This window comes from Misgurnus anguillicaudatus, chromosome 8 (assembly GCF_027580225.2).
Source record: "Misgurnus anguillicaudatus chromosome 8, ASM2758022v2, whole genome shotgun sequence".
Classification (NCBI taxonomy): Eukaryota; Metazoa; Chordata; class Actinopteri; order Cypriniformes; family Cobitidae; genus Misgurnus; species Misgurnus anguillicaudatus.
In genome coordinates this window covers 29,166,450-29,179,936 of record NC_073344.2, presented here as the reverse complement: position 1 = coordinate 29,179,936, position 13,487 = coordinate 29,166,450, and the positions used below count along the sequence as shown (strand labels likewise).

General features: G+C 37.7%; 1 protein-coding gene across 19 annotated transcripts in view; it reads right to left on the bottom strand.

Annotated features, from left to right (window-relative positions):
* ptprfa (protein tyrosine phosphatase receptor type Fa) overlaps window positions 1-13,487 on the bottom strand; it is a 294,038-nt gene that overhangs the window by 188,894 nt on the left and 91,657 nt on the right. For all 19 annotated transcript variants that reach the window (XM_073870663.1, XM_073870669.1, XM_073870666.1 and 16 more), the window contains exon 2: window positions 6,957-7,128. In XM_073870663.1, the coding sequence (XP_073726764.1) occupies window positions 6,957-7,047 (91 nt within the window). In that variant the 5' untranslated portion in view covers window positions 7,048-7,128. The remainder of the gene's footprint in view (window positions 1-6,956; window positions 7,129-13,487) is intronic.

Below are 13,487 nucleotides of genomic sequence, written 5' to 3'. Positions count from 1 at the left end.
ATAATGCGTTAACAAGTGTGACATTCATTCACCTAAAGCCAAGGTATGGCAGACTCTGTTGTGAGCTGAATCAGCTGACGATGATAACACAACTGCCAATATTTGATTTTAAAACTGCGCAGCTGTTATAATACCATAAATTTACTGTATAACCATCCATATAATATTATTTATATCTACTATATATCATGCTACAAACAAACTGCACATTTTAATTTGAATAAAACAAACATATTGAAAGCTGCTGGAGACTTGTCACTGGCTGTTGTATTTGAATAAATAATGAGGTAAGTCTAATGGTGCTTTTCCATTGCATAGTACCCCACGGTTTGGTTTAGTTTGGGTCGGGTCAGCTTACTTTTGGGAGCTTTTCCATAGGGTGCAGTACGTAGTACCCAATACTTTTTTTCGTAAAATCTCGGTTGTGGTTCCAAGCGACCCAAGCTGATACCAAACGTGACGCAAAAACACTGTAGGTCACTGATTGGTCTGAGAGAAGCGTCATTGCTATAATGGAAATATTAGCTTTAGCTTACTGCTAGCTTGCGCTGTCTCGAGCAAACATGTTGTTATCTGTGTTCTGCTATAAGTTTCCAAACACCCTTTTAGCGATGAAAAACATCCACAGGTTGAGAATCCGGGACACCATAACAGTTTTTTCCAGACTTGCAGTTTGTGGCGGCACATTCGCGACGTGCATGTCCTCATTATATATGCTTAAATGCAACTTGAATGAGACATGTGAGACAGAGGTAGTTATAAACGCAATGTGCAAACATATATTTGTGGTGGCGAATTTTAATTTTGTGGCAGACTGAGAAATAAATAAATGTATGGGAATGTACAACAACGCTCTCACTTGTATGATGTCACAGCAGTAGGCAGCGTAAATATAACGACACGCCTATAATCCCTCCCACTGCAAAGTGATACTTAACTCAATGGAAAAGCTAACCACGCCAAAGTGAGGTGAGCTGACCCGACCCAAACTAAACTAAACCGTGGGGTATGCAATGGAAAAGCGCCATAAGAAAAGATAAGGGGGTATTTGGGGGATGTTTAACTATAAATACAATAGTTTCATATTAATATGTGTTGTGTTATTACGTTTATGTAAAAGTGATTTGTATTTTTTTCTGATTTATATATTAAAACTGCGTTTTCTTTATGTTACCGTCGTAAAGAATAGTAGTACTTTTCCTGTGAGTTAAATACTGCTGATGAGACCTCTGTGCTTTTAATAGGTCAACCAGACATTGGTAGGGGTGGGCACTAATGTTAATAGCGTTTGCCAAAAAGGGACTCTATTTGTTTGAAGAAATTCTTTTATTTTTTCATGGTTGGCTGTAAAAAAATATTTTTTTTTTGGGGGGGGGGGGGGGCGAAAATATGGCTCCCTTGTTCAGTAGTCAGGACACTGATCAGGGAGTCGGACATTTTCAATCGCAAAATCCTTCAAGTGCACTGGAACAGAAAAATTCCAACAATGCAATGCAAAACTAGTGAGCATCGATGGTCACATATGTTCCCCTTACCGTAAATCACGCGACCTTTTCTGAAGCTCTCCAACCGAAATCCGGCGAGCCAACTCAACAAACTTAACAAAACGTGACTTTTAAAAATCAAACTTTTGTTTGATTTATGCACAGATATGTAACCACCACAGTGTCAAAGTGGCCGGAAGTCATTCATTTTCAATGAGAGCCGGCAACGCGGTGCTTCTTGGACAGTGTGTGCATCGAGGAGAGTTGAAATCAGCTCAACTTTATGGTAAAGAGCTATGACGTGATTCGACAGCAACCAATCGGAAGGCAGAAATGGTCGGTTCAACCAATCAGAAGGCAGAAAAGGATTCCAGGGAATGAATTTGAGCATCAGAGCGTCCACTACTCTAGCGTCGTTGGCAGGGTGCCGGTGTGAAAGTACAGTAAGAGTATAATGTATTTCGATAATAATTATGTTTTTTATAATATACTTTAAGTGCGAGAGATGTTGGTTTGTTCGGTTGGTGATGAATAACAGCTGAGAATGATCACAAAGTGCTTAAGCAGACACGTCACACAAAAATAAGTGAACAGTGTCCCAATGTGAAGTGAGCTAGGGTGCCCGAACTTGTGTACACGATATACTGATTCATGACCTTGGGAGTTGTTTGAGACACACCCTATGAATTTTAACCTATGACCTTGGTGTTGCAAACCCCACCCTCTTCAAGTGAAGCCACAAAAACACCTTATTGACACCAATGACTACATCCAGATTGAACAAATAAGCGTGACACAAGATTCATCACTGCATTTTCTTTGTCACAATACATGACTTGTCTCTGACACTAACAGGTGCCTGTGCCTAAAACATTTCTGATAGATCTGCCTGGTGGGTGAACTCTCACGATTCATCCAGAAAATCCATTCAGATCTGCGTCAATTAGGCCGGACATCGATACAGCCAGGACAGTTAAAAATGGCTCGGTGTCTAACCCCTAAGCTCACACACGGCCTTAAAATCTAAATAGATTTAGGGAAATCTTGTTACACAGCCCTTTTTAACCCCCTGAGCATTGGAGCGCTACTGATGCGTTCATTCAGACAAATCGCTGCTTAATCCCAAGTGATTTAAATAATCAATCTTGTTTGAACTGGCAGTGGTAAAGCCGATCATTGGCTGCTTTAGCAGTGAGTGTCTGTGCTGTTGTCCCACGAGTCTCTCAGGTCAAGCCCGACTCAGGTGCAGGGCGAAGGGTCTTACCATCACTAATTTGTCATTTAGAAGATGCTTTTATCCAAAGTGACTTACAGTACATTATCACAGGCTGGCTGCCCCTTGAAGTAAGTCAAGGTTAAGGGTCTTTCTCGATGGCACAGTATAGTGAGTGATACTCTAACCAACCCCCTACAAAACTCAAACCTGGTCCGAACGAGATCCATGCTAGAAAACGTTGCAAAATGATGGAGAAATAACCACATAGACTTTATTGGTCATGTATGTCATTGTGTGGGCATGCAAGGTTTTAACAAGTGAAAGTGTAAGCAAGATTTTTAGAGGTCTATAAATTTTATGCAAAAAATAAAATGTGACGTTTAGCGACTGTTGGCGTTAATCTGATATTAGCATTAGCGCAGCAGAAGCTCTCCAACACAGATACAGCAGAACCGCAGAAACTCAATAAGACCCAGCGCTCTTGCAACCGCACGCTAAAGTTGCAGCGTATTTGCTCTCATAAATAAAACATGACAATTTTGTACTCCGTGCTCGCAGCCTGCGAGATTACGTTCTGTGTGAGTCTGCGAGGGAAGCAACTAAAAAAACAAAGAGTGAGAGGAAAATGAAAATCTACTGAGCAGATCATAATGTGAACGCAAGCTGGAGAAACTGCTGAGAAAAGCGAGAAAGAAAAGCGGCTGAGAAACACGCTAAAGGTTTTCTGGCCTGCATGACTGCTCAGGGCTCCAGCAGTCTGAAATAGAAAGAAAATCAAAGGGCAAATGAAGGGACACTTGCCAAACTACACACCATTTTAATTGATCAACACTGCCAGTGGGTTTGATATTTCCTTCATATAATAATTTCATATTCATTAACCATTTTGTATAAATTTGGTAACAAGCTAAAAAATACTGTTACCGTTGGTCTAATTAATTGTTCTGATGATAAAACAATCAAAACTAGATTTATATTATTAAAATCAGCTTTTTATTAATATATGGTTTGTTAGGATAGGATAGATTTTTGCCCGAGATACAACTACTTGAAAATCTGGAATATGACGATACAAAAAATCTAAATATTGAGAAAATTGCCTTAATTTTACACACATATACTTATGATAAATACATTTTATATATTTAAGGTAGAAATGTACAAAATATATTCATGGAACATAATTTTTACTTAATATCCTAATGAATTTTGGCATAAAATTAAAATCGATAATTTTGACCCATACTTTGTATTGTTAGCTATTGCTACAGATATACCTGTGCGACTTATGACTGGTTTTGTGGTCCAGGTACTGATATCAACCGAATGCTGCACGTATTATATTTTTATCAAATACTTTTGCTTCAAATCTGCTTAATCCCGGCCCCTGACCATTAAAAAAATACTGGTTTGTTGGATCTGTTAAACATCACGTCAAATTTCAAGCAAAGTCCTCTAAGTTCATAGAAGATGATTATGAAACAACCATGAACCACATTCAAACTTGAGTCTCTTGTGAGTACTCGGACCTAAATGCAACCCATATGTGGGGTCAGGGTCAAAATTATTGATTTTTATTATATGCCAAAAATCATTAGGATATTAAGTAAAAAATTATGTTCCATGAATACATTTTGTACATTTCTACCTTAAATATAAACAAATAAAATAAAATAAAATAAATAATAAAATAAAGTAAAATAAAAATTGACTTCTGCACAAATGTTTACAATGTCATGTCCTAAAAAAGTCGATGTTTTATGTGGAGGTTTTTGGCAAAAAAAAAAATCTTGACTGCACTTGGAGGGTTTTGAAGCGAAAGACAGTCAAATTTGTTAATTACCATTACATTTAAAGTGGCATTTATAAAAATAAGGCAAAAAATCAAAATATAGCCTTTAAAGTTGTCAAAATAATGTCCTTAGCAACACATATTTCTAATGATTATACCACGGGTCTGTTGAATGCTGCATTCTGATTGGCTGAGAAATGTTCTATGGGTGTTGATTATTTTTCTGTAAACCGCACACCTATCTTTTCAAATTTCTTAAAAATAGGCACCAGAGCAATGTTTGTGGTAACCGTGGTATAAGCGAAATAATTGACTCCGGTCCTTTCAATTATTTGAAAATAATGCACACCTGCTCTGCTTCGCGTCGTGCCGCATTACCACCTTGGTGTGCATTATTTTCTTATAATTCAATGGCCCGTCGTCAATTATTCCTTACGAAATACATTTTTGATATATTTATGGTAGGAATGTTTGTAACCAAACCGTTCATGAGCCCCATTCACTTCCATAGTATTCTTTTTGCCCACTATGTCAGTTTGGTTACAAACATTCTTTAAAAAATCTTCCTTCGTGTTAATCAGAAGAAAAACATTTATACATGTTTGTAACAACATGAGAATGTGTAAATGATGACAGAATTTTCATTTTTGGGTGAACTATCCCTTTAACATCCTAATGATTTTTGGCATAAAAGATCATTTTGGTCCATACGATGCATTGATGGCTATTGCAACAAACAGGGTTCCCCAACCTTAGTTAATTTCAAATTCAAGGACCTTTAAAGGACTTTCCAGGTCCAATATCCTCAAATTCAAGGACTAAATGTGGGGACACATTTCAAATGAGAGCAAGGTACATTGTGTCACCTTTTAAATACATTGTTACAGTTCCCATTCGAGGGAACTCGCGCTGCGTCACTGCGGTGACACTTTGGGGACGCCTCCAGGGGTAAGTGACGGCGTTACAGGGACGCAGGAAGTATGGCAAGAGAGACTCAGCGTCTCGTTCCCTTCTCAAGGAAAAACAGTTACATACGTAACCCGAGATGTTTTCATGTGCCAAACACAACTAATATGCATTTTGGTATGAATCAACATTCGCATACATAAGACATAAGCATTTAAAGTGAACAGAAAAAGAATTTGTATGATATTATCCTACACTACACAGTGAATTATATGGATTTTTTTTTCCAGAAAACTTTTAATGACCTGTATCTATGTATGTATATTTTCAAAAACTTCCCAGGGCCTTGAATTTTTCCCCACATATTCCCAAACTTTCAAGAATTTTAAGGACCTGTGGGAACCCTGAACAAATATACCCATTCTACTTATGATTGGTTTTGTGGTTCAGGGTCACAAATAAACTCTGTAAACCACTTGACCTGTTTATACTATTTCCAGAACATTCTCCTTAGCTAAACAGGTAATTAAACCTTGCTGGAAAAACAAACAGAGCATGTTTAACAGGAGGAACATTCCAGAAGAATGGATGCAAATATTGCTCTCATGGCACACAATAACCTGCACTATAATTCCAGGTAATTCATTTCAGTTACCTTATTTCAGCTGCTGGTAAATGATTAATGCAGAAGAAATGAAGATTGAGCCCAGTAATAAGTGACCAGTTGTTGTTAGTGTCCTTATTGGTTTTATTGTCCTCAGGGTTCAGGGACTACAGGACGTAATACTCGTGACCTTTACACTGCTAAACAAACACACTGTTATCAGCCTTCATCTATAGCAGTAGTGACGACACACAGTCAGAAAACCGCTTGTAGAAAACCTAATCTGTTTCTACTGAAATCTTTCTCTTTTAGGAACGGCAACAACTGTTTCTTCCGCAAAAAACAAACAAATCAGCACGTCCCACATTTTCTGATCTAATCATTTTCCTATTACGATCAGGCTAAATGTGAAGTGAAGCATGTCTCGTTCATTTAAAACCATGTGGGTCTCTTGAGACCGTGGAGAGCAATTCTGAAAGTTCCTAAAGTACGTTATTACACAAACAACATGACGTTGATTGCATCCACTTTATCATGCCTTATCCCAAATTCCTGTGACATCAAGATTTCCTCATAACATTCCTGCCATAGTTTGTTTATAACAGCTTCAGTCCTGTGGACCCACAGTTTTAATGTCAACACAAAAATGACGAGGACCTGGAGAGAAGCAGCATCACAAATGCTTTCCACGCCAAGACGGAGGTTTATTAAAAAAAAACGCTGTAATATTATTTTGGAATGATAACCACGCGAGACGGCAGAACATTGCTATGGTGTCAATCATCACATTTTTGAGTCTTTTTCCGTACAGCCATGGAATAATCATTTGAGGGATTTACTTCTGCATTTAAATGTGGTTGACCTTCCCAAGGTTTGCAGTGTGTACGAGGCCAAACAGACACATTCACTAACATAGAAGCAATGAAACATCTGTGTCTTTAAAATCATACTTACTATCTGCGTGGATTGGCACCACCAGGCAGATCAACAGCAGGAGGCGTGTGGCACTGGCATGGGGAGAGGCCTGTCGGCTGCGTGGCACCATGATTTGTGGTTGGCACTCACCGCAGGGGTTTCCTAAACTCCCGCTGGATGACTACACGCTCACGCTATCATTTAGTGAGACCTGGCAGAGACATAAAGGAGAATGACATCAGAATGTTGCAATGGAAAGTCGTCAAACATTACATCATCATCATCCTCAGCATTCCAAGATGATTACATCACTTCATACTTATCCATGAGTCAGCAAGATAATGAAAGGAATAAATGAATAAAAACAATAAACAGGACTTATGACTGCATTATATTGCAAGATATTATGAAACCAAATTATATTTGACACTGGACCACAAAGCCAGTTTTTAGTCAAACTGGTATATTTGTAGCAAAAGCCAAAAATACATTGAATGGGTCAAAATGATTTTTTTGCCAAACATCATTAAGATATTAAGTAAAGATCATGTTCCATTAATATATTTAGTAAATTTCCTATTGTAAATATATAAAAAATATATTTATCATTAGTGATATGTGTTGCTAAGGACTTCATTTGGACAACTTTAAAGGCGATTTCGCAATATTTTTGTTTTTAATTTTCCAGATTTTCAAACAGTTGTATCTCGGTCAGATATCGTCCTATCCCAACAAACCATTTATCAATCAAAAGCTTATTTATTCAACTTTTAAATCTCAATTTCTAAAAATTTACCCATATGACTGGTTTTGTTGTGTGAGGATTCAGGAACCAACCAAATAATTGTTATTCAAATTATTCAAATTCTATTACGCACACTTTTATGCTTTTTGGGTGGTTTCCCAGACATGGATTAGCTTAAACTGGGACTAGGCCTTAGTTTAATTAGGAAATATAACTAGTTTCAACAAACATGCCTTACTAAAAACATTACTTGTGTGCATTTTGAGGCTAAACAAAGGGCATTGATATATTTTAAGATATGTCGGTGCAAGTTGTTTTCAGTTTAGACAGCTCTTACATTTATTTTAGTCTAGGACTAGTCTAATCCCTGTCTGGGAAACCACCCCTTAAAGGATTAGTTAATTTTTTTTTTAATCCAGATAATTTACTCACCACCATGTCATCCAGAATGAATTCCAGGATTTTTCTCATTTTAATGGACTTTAATGGACCCCAACACTTAAAAGTTTAAATGCAGTTTAAAATTGCAGTTTCAAAAGACTCTAAACTAGGGCTGGGTAAAAATATCGATTCATCAATGCATTGCAATTATTTGTTTCTCAATTCAATATCGATTCATCAAATCCTATGAATCGATTCAGCCCCCCCGGCCAGTGGCGGCGCTGTGGGCAACACTCTACTGAGAGCGTTCAGCGTTGTACAAGACGTGCTTTATTTTTTTTATTTTTTTTTATTTATTATTTTTTACAAGACGCGCTTTATCAAAACAGAAAGATCAAAGATGGCAAACAGCAGCACTTCTTTCAAGCCTGCACCATCAACGTGATCAAACATTAGTAATACTACACACATTATTTAAAAATATACTCAGGTACTTAATTGCTTGTGTATTTTCTTATTATTGAATCGATATCGAAGCAAGTAAATCAATATTGAATTGAATCGAATCGAATTGAATCGAAGCCTCAAGAATCGAAATTGAATCGAATTGTGAAATTCCTAACAATACCCAGCCCTACTCTAAACGATCTCAAATGAGGCATAAGGGTCTTATCTAGCGAAACGATAAAAAATAAGCACTTTTAAACCACAACTTCTCTTCTTCCTCCGGCTATGTGACGAGCCAGCGCGACTTCACGTAATTGCGTAATGACGCCAAAAGGTCACGTGTTACATGTATGAAACGCACATTTGCGGAGCATTTTAAACAATAAACTGACACAAAGACATTAATTAGTATCATTCCACATACATGGAATGGTCCTCTTTCAACACACTTGTAAACACTGGGGCGCAGTTTCTCATTCGTCATCCGTGACCTCTTGACATAATGACGTATTGCGTGGGGTCGCGATGGCACGTCACACGACCGGAGATAGATGAGAAGTTGTGGTTTAAAAGTGCATCTTTTTATTTTTCTTGCAAAAAAATGACAATCGTTTCGCTAGATAAGACCCTTATGCCTCGTTTGAGATTGTTTAAATACTTTTGAAACTGCAATTTTAAACTGCATCAAAGCTGTTAAGTGTTGGGGTCCATTAAAGTCCATTAAAATGAGAAAAATCCTGGAGTGTTTTCCTCAAAGAACATAGTTTCTTCTTGACTGAACAAGGAATGACATCAACATTTTGGATGACATGGTGGTGAGTAAATTAACTGGATTTTTTTAAAAGAAAATGACTAATCCTTTATATAAACTATAAACTATCATTCCATAGTAAAGAGCTACAATATGTGAAACTTCCAGTAGTCAAGCTTTTTAATTCAGGGTGAACTATTCACACAACAAATAACTTCACTGTGTTCATTTAATCAAGTGGTGCTAAACAGAAAAAAAGTAAGCCTGAGCCACAATTAGTCCAAGGAGAATTGAAGAACCATCTCAGGAGAACACACGGATCCAGCCGGGTTCCCGCTGTAAGTGTGTGCACAGGGATCTGTGTGTGCCCATTGCTGCCTGGTAAGGGCTCTCCAAACAGAACCTCCACGCAAACACACTTACTCATGATTACGATGATGCGTTCATTCATTAACCAGCACCGCTCATCACGTAATTGGCCGGACCCGAGGTAATTAATCACGCTCACACAAAGCAGACATCTGCTATCCAACACACCACAGAGAAAATAATCATGGAAAGAGCACAGAGGGACGCCCATCCACCGGCACTAATTACAGTCACCACAGCAGGAACGCTTGCAGCCGCTGGCATTTGGCAAAAAGCTTTCTCCCTCGATCGCCGTTTGATCGGGAGCTGATGGTGTGCTTTCAAATTCCTGCAGGCAGCATCTTAGTCTACAAACACCTGAGCGGAGGAGAAACATCTCTGGTCTGCAAACATGGCACTTCACTGGATTATTAAAGAAAGCATGAGCCATTAAGTGAACCGGTAGTCTGACTGGATCAACAAGTGTGTTACTCATGGGCTTCATTCCCAGGGAACACAAATACTGACACAAACGTAACTTAAATGCACTAAGTCATTTGAATTAAAGTGTCTGCCAAATAAATACATTTAAATGTGCAGAAACACACAGTAGGGATGAATCACAATGGCTGATTAGTGATATTGATTCATTCATTATTACTTCTGTTTTTATTTATAGTTATATGTTATGGGATTTATGCCTTTATTTGGATCGTATTGTAGTAGAGAGTTGACAGGAAACACCAAAGAGACGGGAATCCAACTTGGGTCGCTGTGAGGTCATTGGCGCTTCACACTCACCTAAAGGATTATTAGGAACACCTGTTCAATTTCTCATGAATGCAATTATCTAATCAACCAATCACATGGCAGTTGCTTCAATGCATTAAGGGGTGTGGTCCTGGTCAAACTACACCAGCAGCTCGGACAAAAAATGTGCATCTTTACAAGTGCATCTGCATTCAGTTTCTAATCTGTCAACCTGTTTTGAACAAAGACAAACTTTAACATTTATGTAAACACAAAGAGTAATAACATCCCTAATAACACAGCGTTGATGACTAAACCAGTCATTCAGCAACCCACAGATTAGCAAATGTTAAAAATGTGGAGTTTTGCGCGTGTTTTACAAACAGTAAACACACAAAAATTAGACAAACGCTCCCAAAGTGACAGTAAAGACACTTGCACACGTCTTTCTGCTTCAGCACACACGGTAATTGCAGCATCTGCTGCCGCCCTGCGCTTCTCCGTCTCAGCATTTTTAAAGAAAACAGAGAGTCTGCTTTGAGTGGATGTTACGACTGTGCCGGCCAGCCGTCTCCGGCGTGCCCACCCTGCAGGTTCCCTTTAACATTCTTACAAGAGGAGACGGAAGAGCACACTGGGAAAACAAAGGGCGCACTGAACGCAGCATGAATTTCTAAAGACTTGAGTCACCTCCGCTGAAAGACAAATAGTACCAGCAGCCAACAGTGATGATGGACATGTTTAAATAAAGGGTCAAAGGTCAGTCCATTTCTCCCAAAAATCGCTCATGACTGCACAAGGGTCGCTGAGACCTTCCTCAATCACCAGATCAGTACCCCAAATCAGTAATGTTATGTCCTCTCTTTGCACCAGTACCATTTTGGTTCCTTAGAGAACTATTTAGTCAAAAGTTCTTAGAAGAACCATTTCATTTATACCAGGGGTCTCAAACTCAAACTGGCTTGGGGCCATTTCTAAGACAGACATTTCATCGGGGGGCCGCAAAGCTATTTTTACATTAAAAAAGTACAATATTTCTGTAAATGTCATGTTTATTTTCTATTATTTAATGTATAATAATACTTGAAAATATATAAGCAGTGGTTTTATCTTTTTAAAATACATTATGTTATAAAAGTAAGTAAATCTTTTCTTAACCTTATCTTAAATAACTAAGACCTATTAAAACCTTACACTAAACTAACAAATTTAATTCCTGTATAGATTTATAAACTATTATAAAAAAAATACCATCAGTAAGTGTTTCTGTTTTGATTTATTTTGGATTGTTTTCAGTCATAGTTTTGACTTCATTATATTCTTTGTTATTTCAGTTTTAATGAATTTTCTATTATATGTGGAAAAATATTAATAAAAACTTAAATGGGTAGTCAATGTTACATAAGCTAGTTAAACAGAAAAAAATAATACTGCTCTATGTGTAATTAAATAGTAAGCTACATAATAATATATTATACTTTATTATATATAGCAGTATGCATACTTTTAGCTTCTGTACATTTCTCCTAATCTTTTCTCTTTTCTTAACCTGGGCACTTTGATGGCTCTTCTTCTTATCTGTAGTTTAAAATGTGTTGCATATGCGGTGTCTCCATTAGATGCTGTGACTTGAGGTGAACTAACACACGCAGCTCGATCTTCTCTGTGTAACATCTTTCCATCTGGAAGTAACAAATCTTCTCTGGACAAACACTACAAAGTCCCGACCAGATTAACTGATCGCATGGTTACAATGATATGATTGACGCGAGGTTCAGAGGAATTAAAATCCGATTGTGCATTCCGTTATCCTCGACATCACGAAACGCGTGGCTCATGGCTGCGTAGCAACGGGTGATGCGACCCACGCTACGGAGCGCAACTTCCGCTCCCTAGCACTTTGGAAAGTAATGCTTTGCCTCTTTTTAACGCGTTGTTAGACGCGACATGTGAACGAACCCTTAAACGTTTAAATCAAAAATCAAACGAATATAAAACAAAGTGAATAAAAATCTTTCTGCGGGCCAGATTATGTTATATTTTTGAAAGGTGATGCGGGCCGCAGAGAGGGGGAGGGCGGGCCGCAAATGGCCCGCGGGCCGGGAGTTTGAGACCACTGATTTATACCTTTTATAATCGAAAGAACTATTTGTAACTACAAAGAACCTTTTGTGAAACAGAAAGGTTCTTCGGATATTAAAGGTTCTTTATGGAACCACACCGCCAAAAAAGGTTCTTCTATGACAGGATTGCCCAAACTGGAATCCCTGGTGGTGAGTGAGAGAATTGCAGGGAATTTGTGAGTTGATGAAAAAAATAAATTACAATTAAATCATAAAATGTAAATAAACAATTTTAAAATTAAATCTAACATTCTAACAACAATTTACTAATAAAAAACACTTGCTAATAAAACTATATATTTTATTTGTTTAATCTGCATGGCGTGACTACGGCATGACCAAAAATCCATTTCACAAAATAAATCATTTTATTTCACGGAAACGTAATATTTCATGGTATGTACGTTTTTCATCTTTATGTTGTTTTTGGAATATAGCGTATTTTTCTGGACTATAAGTCGCTCCGGAGTATAAGTCAGATTAATCAAAAATGTGTCAGGAAGACGAAAAAACATAAGTTGCAATGGACTACACCAAGCATTTATTTAGAAAATTATTTTTACAAAATCCAAGCCGAAAAACAGACATTTAATCTGGAAAGGCAAGTTATTCATCTACACAATAGCAGACAGAACAGCAGGCTGAATAGATGTTGTACGTTAATGTAACATTATCAGTTATTTACACGATACACAATAGCATACAGAACATACCTGGAAAGCTGAATAGGCTAAATGAACAGAACAAGCCAGCACACATCAAGTTCGCAGGCTCGTCATTTCACATCACTGAATTCATTGAATTACATAAATACAGGAGCAGCATATATCGGACTCGTGCGGCTGTAGACGGTAATGATGTCTCTTGGTTCATATGTCAAAATTAATTCATACTGACTTACAAGTCGCGCCTGACTAAAGTCGCAAGACCAGACAAACTATGAATTAAAGTGCGACTTATAGTCCGGAAAATACGGTAAAAATTTGCAGAAATTTGCCACTCACTAATTAGCTTTTAACTAAATA